This window comes from Gigantopelta aegis, chromosome 8 (genome assembly GCF_016097555.1).
Source record: "Gigantopelta aegis isolate Gae_Host chromosome 8, Gae_host_genome, whole genome shotgun sequence".
NCBI lineage: Eukaryota > Metazoa > Mollusca > Gastropoda > Neomphalida > Peltospiridae > Gigantopelta > Gigantopelta aegis.
Window position 1 is genome coordinate 70,028,454 of NC_054706.1, and position 20,825 is coordinate 70,049,278.

A 20,825-nucleotide genomic window follows, 5' to 3' on the forward strand; every position below is an offset into this window, starting at 1 on the left:
CACTATTCCTAACTGGTTAATTTTTAATTAACCCTAACTACTCATTCAATAACCTTGTAATACAGAATTAATACTGGTACCTATCACAATAAAGACAATAACCTACAGTTTACCTAGGTCCTCTAGGATGACTGGCTAAGCTTTATATATATATATATCAGAACGGTGAGCCTACAGAATACTGCGTCAGATGACCGGCAGCACCGTCTAAATAATATTGGTATAATACAGTATTAAAATATTTAAAGTTCACATCAATCACATCAAGGTTATACACAGAGCAGAAATAATATATTTACCAAAGTCCGGACGGACAACGTTCCCCCGGGATACCTTCCTATGGTTCTCCTCGATATCTCTCAAATCCTAGCTATTTATTCAAAACTCTCAGAGACAGCGAATATCGCCTGGGGGTACAAGGCGGTACCTCACGTATCATCTGATATTTCCACCTCTCCCAGAGTCGGTATATTTTTCTCTGATCGTCAGACTGGCTGTCGCCATCCTCTACGAGCAATTAACTGGCCATAAACAGCACTACCGGAGATATTACGTAACTACTAGCCACATGGCCTCCAAACCTGCGCTGGGTGTGTATTAGAAAAGCTCGATGACCGTCGCGCAAGGGTATCACGTAACAAATTGCCCATTTGGGCTAAGTGCATTTGGAACTGCACACGGCCTTCTAAAACAATTAATATCGCCACAGGCGAAAAGAAATTAAGAGCATGTACCGTCACAATGTCCATAAATTATTTATTTATGTATTTATTTATTTATTTACTTATTTTATTTTATTTTATTTTATTTTATTTTCACTATCATTTATATCAGATACATACAATTTCACTTGAAATAATATCTGATATTTACGAACTTTTAAAACATATATTTGTGTGTGTGTGTGTGTGTGTGTGTGTGTGTGTGTGTGTGTGTGTGTGTGTGTGTGTGTGTGTGTCTGTGTGTGTGTGTGTAGTGCCGTGACCTTATTTATTATTTTATTTATCTTATTTTATTTATTTATTTTATTATATTTATTTATTTATTTATTTTATTTACTTTTCGTTATCACTTATATCAGTCACATACAACTTCATTTGAAATATCTGGTATTTACGAAGGTTAAAAAGTTTGTTTATTATTTACATGTATTTATTTATTTATTACTCAATTTATTTTCTTTGTTTGTTTGATTCTTTCTTTATTTTCACTTCACCATCATTTATATTAGTCATATACAACAACTTCATATGACATATCTGGTATTTACGAAGTTTTAAAAAGATGTATTTATTTATTAGGCCCTATTTCTTCTTTTTCATTCACCGTTTTAATTATTTCGGCTTAAATTCAGGCTTGGGCTGTTTACTTTTGTTGATTGTCCGTCGTCCGAGGCATTACTTAATATGTTTGCTTTCAACATTCAAACGAAGTACCTTATTACTGCGCATAATAAACCCTCACGAGTTTATAATAATCAAACCATCCTGAGTTTGTAGCCATATTATCAAGCTGTCGGGTAGTCTAATTTGTTATAAATAAAACTTACATGTTTCTTAGGCTAAATAATCTTGTTTCGAATTTAAATAGCTGTATATTCAATACAATTACATGTCTGACCATTCTCAGGTCGGTAGCAACCGAGAAGTCGGAGGGGGGGGGGGGGGGGGGTGACTGTAGCCCCACTTTTATAAACCCGGTTTAAAATATGGCTTTTGCCCCCCCCCCTCCCCCACACCAACTAGACTGTGTCCCTCCACTACAGAGTGTGCTCCCTTCCCTCCCCCAACTCCAGATATCGTTCCTACGGGCCTGAGTTTATTGTTTTATAGTACCATAGCTCAAATTTCATATGTATCATTTAATTTTATTCCAAATACCGAACAAAATTTTAAATAACTTGGTGAAAAGAAATCCGGACAATCAATCCTGAATGTATTTATCTGTATAATGCTTTATAAATATTTAAATCATGTTAAATACAATAAATATCTGTATACATACATTAATATTGTTTCAGCCCATATCCGATATTAACTGCGTACGAATCCGAACCGATGGTTTGTCGGGCGTTAACAACGAACTATTTTTTATTTCGTGATAAGCAATAGCCTAATTCACAAATCTCTCCAATAAGTCTTGTTGGATGGTGACAGAATTTTGGGTTCCCTACTGACAGAATAATTAATCATGGAGATATTCACATTCCTATTGCGTGGCCTCCCATTGCCTATGCCCCCCAACTTGTCCACAGGTCTATTTTTGCGAGATCTCGCGTGAGTTCGCGGTTTTTTGCATACTCGAGTTACCTCGCAACGGGCGCAGTGGAATGTGAAAGAGGTTTTATAAAATAAATATACCGGCAATCTTATTAAAATCAGCTCCACTGGCCTGTACTATGGAAATTAAGGATCCAGTGAAGCTGATTTTAATCAGATTGAATGTACCGGGTTATATAAATTTTAAAAAGTGAAATATTATCTTTATTTTTTAGTAATCTATAGCTCTTAGATAAAATATTTCCCTTTCATAAATATTTGGAGCATAATAATACAATTTATATTAATGTATTAATTTATGTAAGTTAGGTAATGAACAAATCTCTGCTTGTCATTCTCGTACCAATAATATGTCTGAGAAACGAAATCTGTATCAATTTTATGTTTGAAATAAACTTGTAGATGGTTGTTATAGAAACATCTAAACAAAATATCAGATTCTAAGGGCGGTAATTGTTTTCAGGTTTGGGCGATGCCTCACTTTTAATATTCATGATATTTTCGATTGTAGGCCAATTGTAACGAATTATTTGATTGGATCGTACAGTTGTTCATTGTAAGTAATTATTATGTCATTTGTTACAGGACTGTGGTCTTTGTATCTACTCAGTGTAAACACTTTTTTTTCAAAAGTTATATATATATATCGTGAAAAATGCAAATTTAAAGAGTTTTGCATTTATTAGCATTTGCAATAATGAATTTTTACTTGCAGAATGCAGGAAAATGTATTTCAGAACATCAAGTTTTAAAATTTTCCCGGGGCATCATGCCCCTAACCTCTCCAAATAATACGGGCAATTCGCACCATTGATCTCAATCAGTCAGCCGCCTCAATACACCCCCGCCCCACCCCCTCAAAAATTGAATTTCGCCGTGCCTGAATATACTGTATCATACCTAAAGTTTATGTGATCGAACATGTCGTGCTCCCCTCTGGAAACATTCCTGCGCACGCCCATTATCTGGATTGTTATATTATTGTTGTTATTTCTTTCTGTCAGTGTTGGAATAATAGTATATTTCCAAACATAGGTCTAAGACATTTTTTAAAGGAAACGTTCTAAGCTAAACAATTTAAAACATAAATGTTTTTAATCAAATGTTCGTTTCGTAATTTTAAAATAATATTTTAACTTACTTGATTCTGATTTGTCCATGTTTTCCCTTCATTACACGTGTAGTCTATTACTGGTCTCAGAAACTCGTCAGCGGTGTTGAAATCCAGGGGCAAGAAGATCAAGTTTTGTGATGTCAACCCCCTTTCGCTGTTTGTTCACGCCTGGTGTTGGATTGGCGCAGTACTGGGCGCCGCTAGCTGCTGTCGCCACCAAACAGACCACTACGACAATGTGATACATCGTGGAATTCTCAGTGTCGGCTGATAAAGCAGGCAGCAGGTTCTTAAATAAGTTTAAATCAATCCATATAAGTGGCAGAATTGTTCTACTTCCTTTTTAAGCATAGCCCTATAATATTATAGGTTTATTTGTATAGGCGTATGAAGCGCCTTAGCACTACTTCAACATGTAGTTGAACGTAGGAATGTGTAACCCTTTTGGAAGCTATGACAGTTGGAAGTAAACGTCGAGTTGTGAACCTGGTCTTTATTTATCATGTCAGTTATAACATATCAGCAGGGCTACAAACTATAAGAAGCCCTACTTTATGGCTTATCTTGTAAATATATTCATCAGTGTAAATGAAGTTACTATACCTAGTACAGCAATTAACAGCATTAGCACGCGCGCGCGCACACACACACACACACACACACACACACACACACACAGACCAAACATCACAACAACAAAAACAACAACTGAAAGCCCCACTTTATTAGCAAATAGTGTAGTACAGTTTCACTCCAACCTACAGATTAGTAATAAAGTGACAAACTTGGGACCAGTGTTATTTTTATGTAGGTACATTGCCGCATTTGCACTATTTCATCAGTGGGGTCGAACCAATTTGTGGTTAACTGAATCGGGGACGAAACGTCTGGTACCCACATTAAGACTGGCTATCGTTCTGCATTACGCTTACATTACTATTAGCGTAGCACTTTTCGCGGCAAAATCTAACAATGGTTTGTAAAAAAAATTAATTTGTATAGTTTAACTTACTTGAATAAAACAAGATCGGTAGGTATATTAATTAATTAATATTAATGGCATGAATGTGTCACAGATTACTGGTAGCCAAATAGCATTTAGTGAAATGTTGCACGTAAAAGCATACGAAAAGAATTTAAGTTTTATGAGTTTTATGAGATTAATATTATGCTTGGGGAAATGTCTGAGTTATACGAAGTTTCGAAATATATTTTGTGAAGCAAAAAACTATATATTAGAAAAACAAAAACAAGTATTACCTATATATTACGGATTACGGCCGGATATCCTATATCATTATTCAAAACAATAGAAGGTTAATTGAAGGGCTTTTCTTTATTAGTTTTTGAGTTGTAGTTTCACGTAAACTGAATGTATGTCTAAACATGAACCTGCACTTGACATTTTACAATTTATCACTTGTGCTAGTACAGAAAAACCCCAAACACGTCTCATATATTTTACATGTTATAATTATTAATGTATTTTAAATATCGAAAACATATTACTGTAAGAAGAAAACAAAACATACTAAATAAAATTTGTAATAAATATTGTTAGAGATCTGTGGTCTGTAACCATATATCTGACGTCATATAACCGTCAATAAAATGTATTGAATGCATCGTTAAATTATTTTTTTCATTTCCCAAGCCGTGTCGGAATAGCAATATATATTATGTTAGACACTAAATAGCCTTATTTTAAAATGTGTCTGTCGGTCATATGCGGTCACGTTGATTTTTTGCCGAATTAAAAAAAGCAGCCCGGATCTAGATAACAATATTATTCACTGCTGCCAAAGAGCAATTTGAGGTTGTAAACAAATCACTATGCATTTTTACATGGATTACAACTAATATTGAGGGTTAAATGATGAAAATGAATTCTGAAAAGATTTGAAGCCAGCTAATTTTTCTATAATATCGAGAGAGAGAGAGAGAGAGAGAGAGAGAGAGAGAGAGAGAGAGAGAGAGAGAGAGAGAGAGAGAGAGAGAGAGACAGAGAGACAGACAGACAGACAGACAGACTACTTCTACCTAAAAGTAAGTAACATATTTTTATAAATCCGTCAAGGGACACTGGTTGGGAGTGGAAAAAGCCTGGTCCATCGAGGGATTCCGCGACCCATTGTATATCAGGCGAGAAATCTACAACTGAGCTATGTCCCAACCTATAACTAAGCTACGTCCCAACATATCACTGAACTACGTCCTGTCCCATCACTGAGCTACACCCCAACCCATAACTGAGCTACTTCCTGTCCCATCACTGAGCTACGTCCTGTCCCATCATTGAGCTACGTCCCAACCCATCACTGAGCTACGTCCTGTCCCATCACTGAGCTACGTCCCAACCCATCACTGAGCTACGTCCTGTTCCATCACTGAGCTACGTCCCAACCCATCACTGAGCTACGTCCCAACCCATCACTGAGCTACTTCCTGTCCCATCACTGAGCTACTTCCTGTCCCATCACTCAGCTACGTCCTGTCCCATCACTCAGCTACATTCCAACCCATCACTGAGCTACGTCCCAATCCATCACTGAGCTACTTCCTGTCCCACCACTCAGCTACAACCAAACCCATAACAGAGCTATTGCCTGTCCCATCACTGAGCTACGTCCCAACCCATAATGGAGCTACTTCCTGCCCCATCATTGAGCTACGTCCCAACCCATCACTGAGCAACGTCCTGTCCCATCATTGAGCTACGTCCCAACCCATAACTGCGCTACACCCTGTCCCATCACTGAGCTACGTCCCAACCCATCACTGACCTACGTCCTGTCCCATCACTGAGCTACGTCCCAACCCATAACTGAGCTACGTCCCAACCCATCACTGAGCTACTTCGTGTCCCATCACTGAGCTACGTTCCAACCCATCACTCAGCTACGTCCCAACCCATCACTGAGCTACTTCCTGTCCCATCACTCAGCTACGTCCTGTCCCATTACTGAGCTACATTCCAACCCATTACTGAGCTACGTCCCAATCCATCACTGAGCTGCTTCATGTCCCATCACTGAGCTACGTTCGAATTCATCACTGAGCTACGTCCTGTCCCATCACTGAGCTACGTCCGAACCCATCACTGAGCTACGTCCTGTCCCATCACTGAGCTACGTCCCAACCCATAACTGAGCTACGTCCCAACCCATCACTGAGCTACTTCGTGTCCCATCACTGAGCTACGTTCCAACCCATCACTCAGCTACGTCCCAACCCATCACTGAGCTACTTCCTGTCCCATCACTGAGCTACGTCCTGTCCCATCATTCAGCTACATTCCAACCCATCACTGAGCTACGTCCCAATCCATCACTGAGCTGCTTCATGTCCCATCACTGAGCTACGTTCGAATTCATCACTGAGCTACGTCCTGTCCCATCATTGAGCTACATTCCAACCCATCACTGAGCTACTTCCTGTCCCATCACTCAGCTACGTCCTGTCCCATCATTGAGCTACATTCCAACCCATCACTGAGCTACGTCCCAATCCATCACTGAGCTGCTTCATGTCCCATCACTGAGCTACGTTCGAATTCATCACTGAGCTACGTTCCGCTATGTCCCAACCCATCACTGAGCTACTTCCTGTCCAATCGCTGAGCTACGTCCCAACCTATCACTGAGCTACACACCAACCCATCACTGAGCTACTTCCTGTCCCATCACTGAGCTACATCCAAACCCATAACAGAGCTATTGCCTGTCCCATCACTAAGCTACTTCCTGTCCCATCACTGAGCTACTTGCTTTCCCACCATTGAGCTACGTCCCGACCCATCACTGAGCTACGTCCCAACCCATCACTGAGCTACTTGCTTTCCCACCATTGAGCTACGTCCTGACCCATCACTGAGCTACGTCCCAACCAATCATTGAGCTACATCCTGTCCAATCATTGAGCTACGTCTCAACCCATCACTGAGCTACGTCCTGTCCCATCACTGAGCTACTTGCTTTCCCACCATTGAGCTACGTCCCGATCCATCACTGAGCTACGTCCCAATCCACCACCGAGCTACGTCCTGTCCCATCACTGAGCTACATCCCAACCCATAACTGAGCTACGTCCTCTCCCATCATTGAGCTACGTCCTGTCCCATCATTGAGCTACGTCCCAACCCATCACTGACCTACGTCTTGTCCCATCATTGACCTACGTCCCAACCCATCACTGAGCTACATCCTGTCCAATCATTGAGCTACGTCTCAACCCATCACTGAGCTACGTCCTGTCCCATCATTGAGCTACGTCCCAACCCAGCACTGAGCTACGTCCTGTCCCATCATTGAGCTACGTGCCAACCCAGCACTGAGCTACGTCCCAACCCATCACTGACCTACTTCGTATCCCATCACTGAGCTACGTTCCAACCCATCACTAAGCTACGTCCCAACCCATCACTGAGCTACTTCCTGTCCCATCACTGAGCTACATCCAAACCCATAACAGAGCTATTGCCTGTCCCATCACTAAGCTACTTCCCGACCCATCACTGAGCTACGTCCCAACCCATCACTGAGCTACTTGCTTTCTCACCATTGAGCTACGTCCTGACCCATCACTGAGCTACGTCCCAACCAATCATTGAGCTACATCCTGTCCAATCATTGAGCTACGTCTCAACCCATCACTGAGCTACGTCCTGTCCCATCACTGAGCTACTTGCTTTCCCACCATTGAGCTACGTCCCGATCCATCACTGAGCTACGTCCCAATCCACCACCGAGCTACGTCCTGTCCCATCACTGAGCTACATTCCAACCCATAACTGAGCTACGTCCTCTCCCATCATTGAGCTACGTCCTGTCCCATCATTGAGCTACGTCCCAACCCATCACTGACCTACGTCTTGTCCCATCATTGAGCTACGTTCCAACCCATCACTGAGCTACTTGCTTTCCCACCATTGAGCTACGTCCTGACCCATCACTGAGCTACGTCCCAACCAATCATTGAGCTACATCCTGTCCAATCATTGAGCTACGTCTCAACCCATCACTGAGCTACGTCCTGTCCCATCACTGAGCTACTTGCTTTCCCACCATTGAGCTACGTCCCGATCCATCACTGAGCTACGTCCCAATCCACCACCGAGCTACGTCCTGTCCCATCACTGAGCTACATTCCAACCCATAACTGAGCTACGTCCTCTCCCATCATTGAGCTACGTCCTGTCCCATCATTGAGCTACGTCCCAACCCATCACTGACCTACGTCTTGTCCCATCATTGAGCTACGTCCCAACCCATCACTGAGCTACATCCTGTCCAATCATTGAGCTACGTCTCAACTCATCACTGAGCTACGTCCTGTCCCATCATTGAGCTACGTCCCAACCCAGCACTGAGCTACGTCCTGTCCCATCATTGAGCTACGTTCCAACCCAGCACTGAGCTACGTCCCAACCCATCACTGACCTACTTCGTATCCCATCACTGAGCTACGTTCCAACCCATCACTAAGCTACGTCCCAACCCATCACTGAGCTACTTCCTGTCCCATCACTGAGCTACGTCCCAACCCATCACTGAGCTACGTCCCAACCCATCACTGAGCTACTTCGTATCCCATCACTGAGCTACGTTCAAACCCATCACTAAGCTACGTCCCATCCCATCACTGAGCTACTTCCTGTCCCACCACTGAGCTACTTGCTTTCCCACTATTGAGCTACGTCCCGACCCATCACTGAGCTACGTCCCAACCCATCACTGTGCTACTTGCTTTCCCACGATTGAGCTACGTCCCAACCCATCACTGAGCTACGTCCCAACCCATCACTGACCTACTTGCTTTCCAACCATTGAGCTACGTCCCGACCCATCACTGAGCTACGTCCCAATCCACCACCGAGCTACGTCCTGTCCCATCACTGAGCTACATACCAACCCATAACTGAGCTACTTCCAGTTCCATCAATGAGCTACGTCCTGTCCCATCATTGAGCTACATACCAACCCATAACTGAGCTACTTCCAGTTCCATCACTGAGCTACGTCCTTTTCCATCACTGAGCTACATACCAACCCATAACTGAGCTACTTCCAGTTCCATCACTGAGCTACGTCCTGTCCCATCATTGAGCTACGTCCCAACCTATAACTGAGCTACTTCCTGTCCCATCACTGAGCCACATCCAAACCCATAACAGAGCTATTGCCTGTCCCATCACTGAGCTACGTCCCAACCCATCACTGAGCTACGTCCCAACCCATCACTGAGCTACTTCCTGTCCAATCGCTGAGCTACGTCCCAATTCACCACCGTGCTACTTCCTGTCCCATCACTGAGCTACGTCCTGTCCTATCATTGAGCTACGTCCTAAACCATCACTGATCTACTTCCTGTCCCATCACTGAGCTACGCCCCAACCCATCACTGAGCTACATCTCAACCCATCACTGAGCTACGTCCTGTCCCATCATTGAGCTACGTCCCAACCCATCACTGAGCTACGTCCCAACCCATAACTGAGCTACTTCCTGTCCAATCGCTGAGCTACGTCCCAACCCATCAATGAGCTACATCCCAATCCATCACTGAGCTACTTCCTGTCCCATCACTGAGCTACATCCAAACCCATAACAGAGCTATTGCCTGTCTCATCACTGAGCTACGTCCCAACCCATCACTAAGCTACTTCCTGTCCCATCACTGAGCTACGTCCGAATCCATAACAGAGCTGTTCCCTGTCCCATCACTGAGCTACGTCCAAACCCATCATTGAGCAACTTCCCAACCCATCATTGAGCTACTTGCTTTCCCACCAATGAGCTACGTCCCGACCCATCACTGAGCTACTTGCCTTCCCACCATTGAGCTACGTCCCGACCCATCACTGAGCTACTTGCCTTCCCACCATTGAGCTACGTCCCAACCCGTCACTGAGCTACTTGCCTTCCCACCATTGAGCTACGTCCCGACCCATCACTGAGCTACGTCCCAATCCACCACCGAGCTACTTCCTGTTCCATCACTGAACTACTTCTGCAATTGAAATCCGTGTTAAATTGCTCAACTTAAAATGAAGATAGTCAATAGAACGAGTTGCCGTTACCATTAACAACATACACCACTGCGAACATACATTATATAAGCATTTTTTGCACTCCAAAACTGAGAAAGTTTCCGTCTCAGTTTGTTGCTATATGACCGCAGATGGCTGTAGTACCGGTTCGAACAGGTCGTTCTGAAACCCATTCACACCTGCCGCCTCTTTCTTTATACACCCATGTCCCAAAAGGTCAATGTACAATATTACAAAATAGCATGGGCAAATTCCAGCCAGACGGCTTACCATTAAAAAGTACAAATTCTTTTAATTCTTCCCCAATTACTAGAAGTCAATATATATGAACCACAACATATGTCACTATTAGAAACTATAGTGGACCGTGATGAATGAACTTTCACCCGGAAGTGAACTGTGTAGTGAGACCTAAGCTATGTCCTTTCCCATCACTGAGCTACGTCCTGTCCTATCACTGAGCTACGTCATGACCCATCACTGAGCTACGTCCTGTCACATCACTGAGATACGTCATGACCCATCAATGAGATACGTCCTGCGACTTAACCCATCACTGATCTACGTCCTATCCTTCGACTCCTGGCAGTGAACTGCCGAGTAATTCTCTCCTAGCAGCTTCATAACTCGTAGATAAATTTTGAGCTATTTTCAAACCATCATGTCTGTCGTTTCAAAACTTGTAAGGATATTGTAGAGATAGCTCAGTTTATTGAAATATTAGAACATTTCATACATTTTAGACGTGTATAGACCACAGTGTCTTGCCTACAATATTCATCTCTGTATATTCAATGCGATCTTGGTTGTCCTAATCTCTACAGAAAATCAAGATCAACTTGGTGTGATAGTTTGACACCTGCCACAAGTTTTATGATATGGGCCCACTGTATCTTGTAGCAACACATCCAGTTAAATCGCCATGATGTGTGCTGATTCAGAACATACATATCATGAACAAAATCATTTACTTGTCTCCAAATAACATTTGAACATTTCGGACTTTCGAGTGCCGAACTAACATTACTTATATGTCAGCCCTATATACTGAAAAACAAAAGACACGCAATATTAATTTTGTTTTCTTTATTTTATTTAAAATTATTCAGTTTGAATTTCATTAGTGTTTGTGTGTTAATATTACTAAAATCTTAACATTTTAGTCCCATTCCGGGCACGGCGGAGCAAGGGGGCTGGGGGGAAGGGGGCTCTAGCCCCTCTAATAATTGTGAATCAAAAATATTATTGGTAGTAAATCTTAAGGCAGACATGACTTTTACTTGTAGAATGCAGGAAATTGCATTTCAGGACATTTAGTTTTCAAAATGTTATGGGGCAGCACACCCCCGAACCCCTTAAAAACTTTACTTGCGCCATCGATCTGTCAGCCCCAACATCCCACTCCTTTGTGTCCACTTTCTTCTGCTATGCCTGCATTTTGGCATTATATTTCCAGATATATTTGTATCATGAACAATAATATATTAAAATATTTGCATTTCTTCTGTTGTTCGGTTTATGATGTACCAAAAAAAAAAAAAAAAAAAAAAAAAAAAAAACCCTACATTTTACACCTATTTGTGAATTTGTTTTTTTATCCTACAACCACTTTTTCTATTGACAGATTACGATAACGGATAAAGCAATGGCATATACGTCTGACATCACACGCATAGCTACATTACAAAATCGCTCTTTGACCTCTAGGTCATCGTACAATGTAGCTAAAATAACAGAAATAATAGCTTTTCCCCTTAATTTTTATGTTCTGTAGGATAAAGATAATAACTAGTTATTGACGTAGGATGTCGGCTTTATTCTCTTAACGACGCCACTAGAGCACATTGATTTTTTATCTTATCATCGGCTATTGGACGTCAAACATATGGTCATTCTGACAACAGGCAGCAAGGGATCTTTTATTTGCGCTTCCCACAGGCAGGATAGCACAAAGCATAGCCTTTGTTGAACCAGTTATGGATCACTGGTAGGTGCAAGTGGTTTACACATACCCATTGAGCCTTGCGGAGCACTCACTCAGGGTTTGGAGTCGGTATCTGGATTAAAAATCCCATGCCTCGACTGGGATCTGAACCCAGTACCCACCAGCCTGTAGACCGATGGCCTGACCACGACGCCACAGAGGCCGGTCTTACTTTGAAAATCTACCTATTTTGTTATGATTTATTATGAACTTGGTCGTTTCCCTCAACTGATTATAAGGAAATTTAGTATTATTAAATATTGGGTGTCGTTATTAAAAACCGATAATTGTATATAATACTCCAAGCTTGTTATAAGTAACTTATTGATCTACTACGGAGTAAACCCAATTGTAAAATGAACTGGTTGTACCATATGAACAAATTATTATGCGAAAATGTGTTTTTCTTATTTATGTGAAGCTCAGTATGTCACAAATAATAATGCGTTCCTATATCAATTTAAACAACGTCTTCAAGACAATTTTATACAAAACACTGCTGCTGTACTTAATAACTCATCAAAATGTATACTATACAAACATATCACAGATATCTTTCAGCTTTAGCCATATTTACAGAAACCTATTTTAGCCAAATATAGATGTATTCTAATCAAATATCGAACACACTCTCACTCTTAATGTTGAAACCGGAAGATATCCTGGCCAGAAGTGATCGCATATGTTCATTATGTAATATAAGAGAGCTAGAGGATCGATTCCACCCCATACTCGTTTGTCCATTGTTTATGGAATTGCGTGTGAAATACATTAAGAAATATTATTACATTAACCCTTCAAACTTATCCAATTATTACGCAACCCTAGCGTCAAAGTTATTAACAATATTTGTAAATTCCTTTATGCTGCTACAGCTAAGGTAGAACTTTACTGTAACTATACTTTACTGTGTCCCCCACTAGAATCAATCGTCCTATACATATATCCCTACATGTATGTACAAAACGTATTTACTGTAACTATACTTTACTGTGTCCCCCACTAGAATCAATCGTCCTATACATATATCTCTACATGTATGTACAAAATGTATTTACTATTATGTTTTATAACTAAAGTACTGTTTTGTAGTTACCGTCATTGTTATATTTACCATCTTGCCAACATCTTGTTTCTGTTTCTGATTTAAATGTGTATAATTTTGTTCGTATATGCCGTAAGGCATAAGGAAAATAAATCAATTGAATACCTTGACAGGATAAAGACAATACCCTACGTCATTAACTAGTTATTCTCTATTGATTCTCGATTTATTAGAATGCTTGATTTTTTTCTTCAAATAATGGAGAATACAACGCAATAAATTCGATCATTAAAATCAATTTTAATAGTAACAAATATATTACACAGGAATTTACAAGCGTGAACGGATATACACTTTTTCCTTCAAATGTAGGTTTTGTGTTTGGTGTTAATTTTTCTCATGTTTTTTGTCGGTTTGGTACAGAGTCATATGATTTCAGCATCATTTCAAAATGCCCTCTATTTGCCTTTAGCACACATAATAACTTAATGCATTTCAATGAGATCATTAATTTTGCTTGTCATTGGTAATAGTAAAATTACATATAATATATTTTTGGTCTTGTGGCTGTCAAAGTTTCTAGGCCAGATGGATTCCCCAACTCATCATGCATCCTCCACCGCGTCTGTCGGTGTCGTCCCTGTAGTAGCGTGTCCACGTGTTGGCCGTCGCGCAAAGCTGTCTGCTGATGCTGCCGCCACCGCCACACTGCCCGCCGTCGCCGTCCGGATACCAGTAGAAACACAGCTTGGCGTTCTTCAACCACAGTGGCACAGTGGCGGGGATCTTGAGTCGCCAAGACATTTGACATCCACCGCCACGTCTATCGCTGTCGTCGCGGTAGTACGGCGTGTAGCTGCCGACACCTGCACACATTTCTCGTGCTGCACCACCCCCGCACTGTCCGCCATCACCATCCGGATGCCAACGATAGCACAGCTGTACGGCGTTGAACCAAGATGGCCGACTGTTTGTGAGAGGAATGATTCCCCAGCTCATCCTGCAGCCTCCGCCCCTCCGGTCTGTGTCGTCCCTGTAATACTGAGTCATTTCCCCTGGCTTGGCGCACAGGTTTCTGCCAACCCCTCTACCACACTGCCCGCCATCGCCATCCGGGTACCATCTGTAGCACAGCTGCGTCTGCGTTGTGAACCAGTCGGGCACAATGAAATCCTCATCCACTTCCTGACCAAGAGTATCGACAACGCTTTGTTGAGGAATCACTTGAGCCAGTGCTGCCCTCACTCGTCCCAGTAACGCAGTGATGTCTGCACCCCCGTGATTGTACCGCTGTCCCGCACTCAATAAAATTCTCACCAGCTCGCGCAGATACGCCTTGTTCACGTGGGCAGCCACTGCCCGTTCCATTGATGCTCGTTTCGCGTCATCCTGGATGAATTCGCTGATGGGAATTAGCTCCCCTGAGAAGAGCCACGGATTTGCTGAAACTGTCGGCTGCCATGTTGGAATTCCATTACCGGCTAATAGGTTTGTGTCTCCTCCATAATATCTGTTTTGAAAAAAAGAAAAATCAATATTAAAAAGTAATATTACTTTATTCACTCATACAAATTTGCCCTTTTAGTCATGTAGATCAAATACCCACAATTTAAGAAATAGTACAGTGAAGAAGAACAGTGATTAAAACGTTAATAAATTAGCAACTTCTGAATTAGCAAAACCATTGTTAACGTTCACATATTCGCATGTCACCACATTTGGCTGTGTTGGGATGTTTGACTGATTTGGTTGTCATAAGGTGGCGGTATGGGTGGTTTTGAAGAAACTGTTTTTGTTTTAGGGTTAGTAATTTTGTGATATTATTTTAAATAAGACGTGTTCAGTTCTCCATGACATGTTTATACTGTAGGTTTTGTTTAAAATGAGTCCACAACAGTTTTTATTAGTTATTGGCTGCCATCTAATTTCAAATACCGCACTATCTCGGAATTTTGATATGATCAGAAACCAAATGCTAAGACTACAAAACAATTGTCTGTTTAAATAGTTAAACAGACGTTGGTTATTAGGGTTTACAAAACAAAATCCCCACAAAAACCAAACAAAAAGAATAAACAAAGACATAAACAAAAACAAAACAGTGGAGGAGAGGTATTGATATTGCTATATTTTAATCATGGGCTAAAGATCAGGATGACCACGAACGCGTTGGACTTGCCAAAACTGATAATTTAAACAACAAGTTCTAAGTAATGTGTGAGTTAACAGTGCAGCAAGCTGTAATAGTAAAACATTACTACCTAATAACTAGCGGCGTTATTTGTGATATTGAGACCGTGGCATTTGGTCTAGAGAACGAGAGCAAATTTCTCTGGAATACAAAGGAGTCTTTTATATGCAATTCAATCAAGAGAGAAGTCGTGGCACAGTCGTAGCTTTATAAAGTTCTAAAGTTATATCATTAGATACCAATGTAAATACGTTATTTGTAAAATATTTTAAAAGGTATTTATTAGGCAAACTATTTTTAGTTATTATGTCTTTTTCACTTTTAAATTACACATTCAAGCTCTAACCTTAATATGTTTTTAGTGGTAGCCTGCCAGGGCTACAAGTTTATGAAGTCTGGTAGCCCTCAGAAAAAAATCGGTAGCTCTAAACTCATTAAAAATAATGTCATTACTGGTTATAACTTCTTGTTTAAATTCCCAATTTTATCAAATGCAATGTCTTTGTGGTCATTCTGCTGTTTGAGGTACATCTCCAAATGCATTATATCACAACAAAAACGGCGCGTGCCTTGGAAACAAAGGTGGGTGACTTTAATGGATTTTTTAATCATACATACCTTATAGTTTCTGTAGTTTTCTGTCTGAATGTTTCGTCCACTCGGGTGTTGCTACCCTGGTATCCGCCGTTAACGGACAGGATCTTCAGGAACGATGCCTCTGCCTGAGTCTTCACGTCTCTCGTAGACTTGCCTTTGTAATAGTCAGACGACGTCTCCAGGTGTAGCTTAATAATTCCTCCAAAATTAGCAGACTGGAACAGATGTGTGCCAAAGAATCGTATAAACCGGAAGTACGATGACGCCGTATTGGCGTTGAACTCTGAATTAAGAAGTCTGTCGATGAACGACTTAGCATTTCTGCTGATGTTTAGCGCCCAGGGCATGTGAAGATCGACCCGAACAGCCGAACTGTAGGACGAGACCTCCTCTATGTACTTGGAGGAATTAGTAATGGTGTGCTGAGACCGCGAGTACGAACCGCTAGCCGAGAAGGCTCCTTTAAATATGTTGAGTCCCAAGCCAGCACTTGATGACATTGTACGCTTTACTTCGTGATAGTTCTTGAATATCTGGGTATTGGCGTTCAACCATCCGCCGGGTATTCTGGATATATCCCAAACCTGGTCAGGCATGTCAAACACTTGCTGCAAATAAAATATATTTTAAAATATAGAAATATATTTTATTTAAATTTGCGAAGAGGTCTTTGACCTCTTTCACATTCCCACTGCGCATGTGCGCGAAGAGTAACGTCCCTTACTGATAAAGACGGTATCGAGGCTATATACAAATGGGGCGGGGGGGGGGGGGGGGGGAGGCAAGATCGACAGTTGTCATGAGCGTCGTGAGTAGCATCGTAGGAGCTGTGAACCTCTAGCGACTAACATACATATATTTCGTATAAGATGGTAAAATGGCTGCGAAAAGCGGTCTACTAAAGTTTACATCGGAATGGTTTAAGACCAAAAGCAGTGAAATATTAACTTAGACGAAGTCTCTGGAGCCGCCTGTCAAGGGTTTTCTAACAACGTAAAATTAAACGATTCATACAATAAAATTAACTTTAGTGGAATGTGTTTGCTACTTTTAACAATTAGAATTATAGTTAAATATTCACGCGGATTTCCAGTGATTTTTAATTCTCCATATGTATCAGTATTTAAAATTTAATAAAATATGGGGTTTTTTTTAGGGGGAAGTGGGGGGGGGGGGGGGGGGGGGGGGCACTTCCCCCTAAAAAAAAACCCCACCTAACTCGCATAGACCTTTATCACACCTCTATTTTCCCCTTATCGTTTCATTAAAAAAGATAGTTGTACAACTACTAATGAATGTCCATAAATTATTTATTTATGTATTTATTTATTTACTTATTTTATTTTATTTTATTTTCACTATCATTTATATCAGATACATACAATTTCGCTTGAAATAATATCTATTTACGAAGTTTTAAAACGTGTGTGTGTGTGTGTGGTGCCGTTTTTTTTTGTTTTTGTTTTTTTTTATTTACTTTTCATTATCACTTATATCAGTCACATACAACTTCATTTGAAATATCTGGTATTTACGAAGGTTAAAAAGTTTGTTTATTATTTACATGTATTTATTTATTTATTACTCAATTTATTTTCTTTGTTTGTTTGATTCCTTCTTTATTTTCACTTCACCATCATTTATATTAGTCATATACAACAACTTCATATGACATATCTGGTATTTACGAAGTTTTAAAAATATGTATTTATTTATTAGGCCCTATTTCTTCTTTTTCATTCACCGTTTTAATTATTTCGGCTTAAATTCAGGCTTGGCCTGTTTACTTTTGTTGATTGTCCGTCGTCCGATGCATTACTTAATATGTTTGCTTTCAACATTCAAACGAAGTACCTTATTAATGCGCATAATAAACCCTCACGAGTTTATAATAATCAAACCATCCTGAGTTTGTAGCCATATTATCAAGCTGTCGGCTAGTCTAATTTGTTATAAATAAAACTTACAAAGTCATGTTTCTTAGGCTAAATAATCTTGCTTCGAATTTAAATAGCTGTATATTCAATACAATTACATTTCTGACCATTCTCAGGTCGGTAGCAACCGAGAAGTCGGAGGAGGGGGTGACTGTAGCTCAAATTTCATATGTATCATTTAATTTTATTCCAAATACCGAACAAAATTTTAAATAACTTGGTGAAAAGAAAACCGGACAAGAATCCTGAATGTATTTATCTGTATAATGCTTTATAAATATTTAAATCATGTTAAATACAATAAATATCTGTATACATACATTAATATTGTTTCAGCCCATATCCGATATTAATTGCGTACGAAACCGAACCGATGGTTTGTCGGGCGTTAACAACGAAATATTTTTTATTTCGTGATAAGCAATAGCCTAATTCACAAATCTCTCCAATAAGTCTTGTTGGATGGTGACAGAATTTTCGGGTTCCCTACTGACAGAATAATTAATCATGGAGATATTCATATTGCTATTGCGTGGCCTCCCATTGCCTATGCCCCCCAGCTTGTCCACAGGTCTATTTTTGCGAGATCTCGCGTGAGTTCGCGGTTTTTTGCATCCTCGAGTTACCTCGCAACGGGCGCAGTGGAATGTGAAAGAGGTTTTATAAAATAAATGTACCGGCAATCTTATTAAAATCAGCTCCACTGGTCTGTACTATGGAAATTAAAGATTTTAATCAGATTGAATGTACCGGGTTATATAAATTTTAAAAAGTGATATAATATCTTTATTTTTTAGTAATTTATAGCTCTTAGATAAAATATTTCCATTTCATAAATATTTGGAGCATAATAATACAGTTTATATTAATGTATTAATTTATGTAAGTTAGGTAATGAACAAATCTCTGCTTGTCATTCTCGTACCAATAATATGTCTGAGAAACGAAATCTGTATCAATTTTATGTTTGAAATAAACTTGTAGATGGTTTTTATAGAAACATCTAAACAAAATATCAGATTCTAAGGGCGGTAATTGTTTTCAGGTTTGGGCGATGCCCCCCCCCCCCCCCCCCCCCCCCCCCCCCCCCCGTCTGGCTATGGGCTTGGATCATGGGCGTTCACAAGGTGTTGCAAGGGGACTTGCACCCTTTAAAGATTGATACCTGAAATATTCTGGACGTATATTCGCTATTTAAAGTATAATATGTCAGCTTTATCAATTTAAAATAATGGTAGGCCTATTTAGCAACAAAATTTGCCATGAATAATTTCACTTGTACAAAGCAAGTAGAAAGTGCATTTTTATACAAAGTATGATATAGTAATTCGATTGTTTGTTGTTAATATTCATGATATTTTCGATTGTAGGCCAATTGTAACGAATTATTTGATTGGATCGTACAGTTGTTCATTGTGAGTAATTATTATGTCATTTGTTACAGGACTGTGGTCTTTGTATCTATTCAGTGTAAACACTTGAATAAAAAAGTTATATATATATATATATATATATATATATATATATATATATATATATATATATATATATATATATCGTGAAAAATGCAAATTTAAAGAGTTTTGCATATATCAGCATTTTGCAATTATGAATTTTACTTGCAGAATGCAGGAAAATGTATTTCAAAACATCAAGTTTTAAAATTTTCCCGGGGCATCATGCCCCCTAACCTCTCCAAATAATACGGACAATTCGCACCATTGATCTCAATCAGTCAGCCGCCTCAATACATCCCCGCCCCACCCCCTCAAAAATTGACTTTCGCCGTGCCTGAATATACTGTATCATACCTAAAGTTTATGTGATCTAACATGCCGTGCTCCCCTCTGGAAACATTCCTGCGCACGCCCATTATCTGGATTGTTATATTATTGTTGTTATTTCTTTCTGTCAGTGTTGGAATAATATTATATTTCCTAACATATGTCTAAGACATTTTTTAAAGGAAACGTTCTAAGCTAAACAATGTAAAACATAAAAAAATGTTTTTATCAAATGTTCGTTTCGTAATTTTAAAATAATTTTTTAACTTACTTGATTCTGATTTGTCCATGTTTTCCCTTCATTACACGTGTAGTCTATTACTGGTCTCAGAAACCCGTCAGCGGTGTTGAAATCCAGGGGCAGAAGATCAAGTTTTGTGATGTCAACCCCCTTTCGCTGTTTGTTCACGCCTGGTGTTGGATTGGCGCAGTACTGGGCGCCGCTAGCTGCTGTCGCCACCAAACAGACCACTACAACAATGTGATACATCGTGGAATTCTCAGTGTCGGCTGATAAAGCAGGCAGCAGGTTCTTAAATACGCGAAGATAACCGGATATTCGGTGCCAGTTTCTGGGAAATGTCGTCTGCTTCTTATGATCCCGGAGTCGGCTGCGCTGTTGACGTGTTTTATGAGATTAATATTATGCTTGGGGAAATGTCTGAGTCATACGAAGTTTCGAAATATATTTTGTGAAGCAAAAAACTATATATTAAGAAAACAAAAACAAGTTAGTATTACCTATATATTACGGATTACGGCCGGATATCCTATATCATTATTCAAAACAATAGAAGGTTAATTGAAGGGCTTTTCTTTATCAGTTTTTTGAGTTGTAGTTTCACG

The 20,825-nt window shown here is 40.1% G+C and overlaps 1 protein-coding gene across 1 annotated transcript; it reads right to left on the bottom strand.

The window, feature by feature from the left end:
- Positions 1–13,750: 13,750 nt before the first annotated feature.
- LOC121379429 (perivitellin-2 67 kDa subunit-like) lies at positions 13,751–20,510 on the bottom strand. The gene is made up of 3 exons (XM_041508061.1): positions 20,251–20,510; positions 16,280–16,866; positions 13,751–14,980 (listed from the first exon to the last, which is right to left on the bottom strand). Exons 1-3 carry the CDS (start codon positions 20,467–20,469, stop codon positions 14,050–14,052), a joined length of 1,737 nt encoding a protein of 578 aa, XP_041363995.1. The 5' UTR covers positions 20,470–20,510; the 3' UTR covers positions 13,751–14,049.
- Positions 20,511–20,825: the final 315 nt, after the last annotated feature.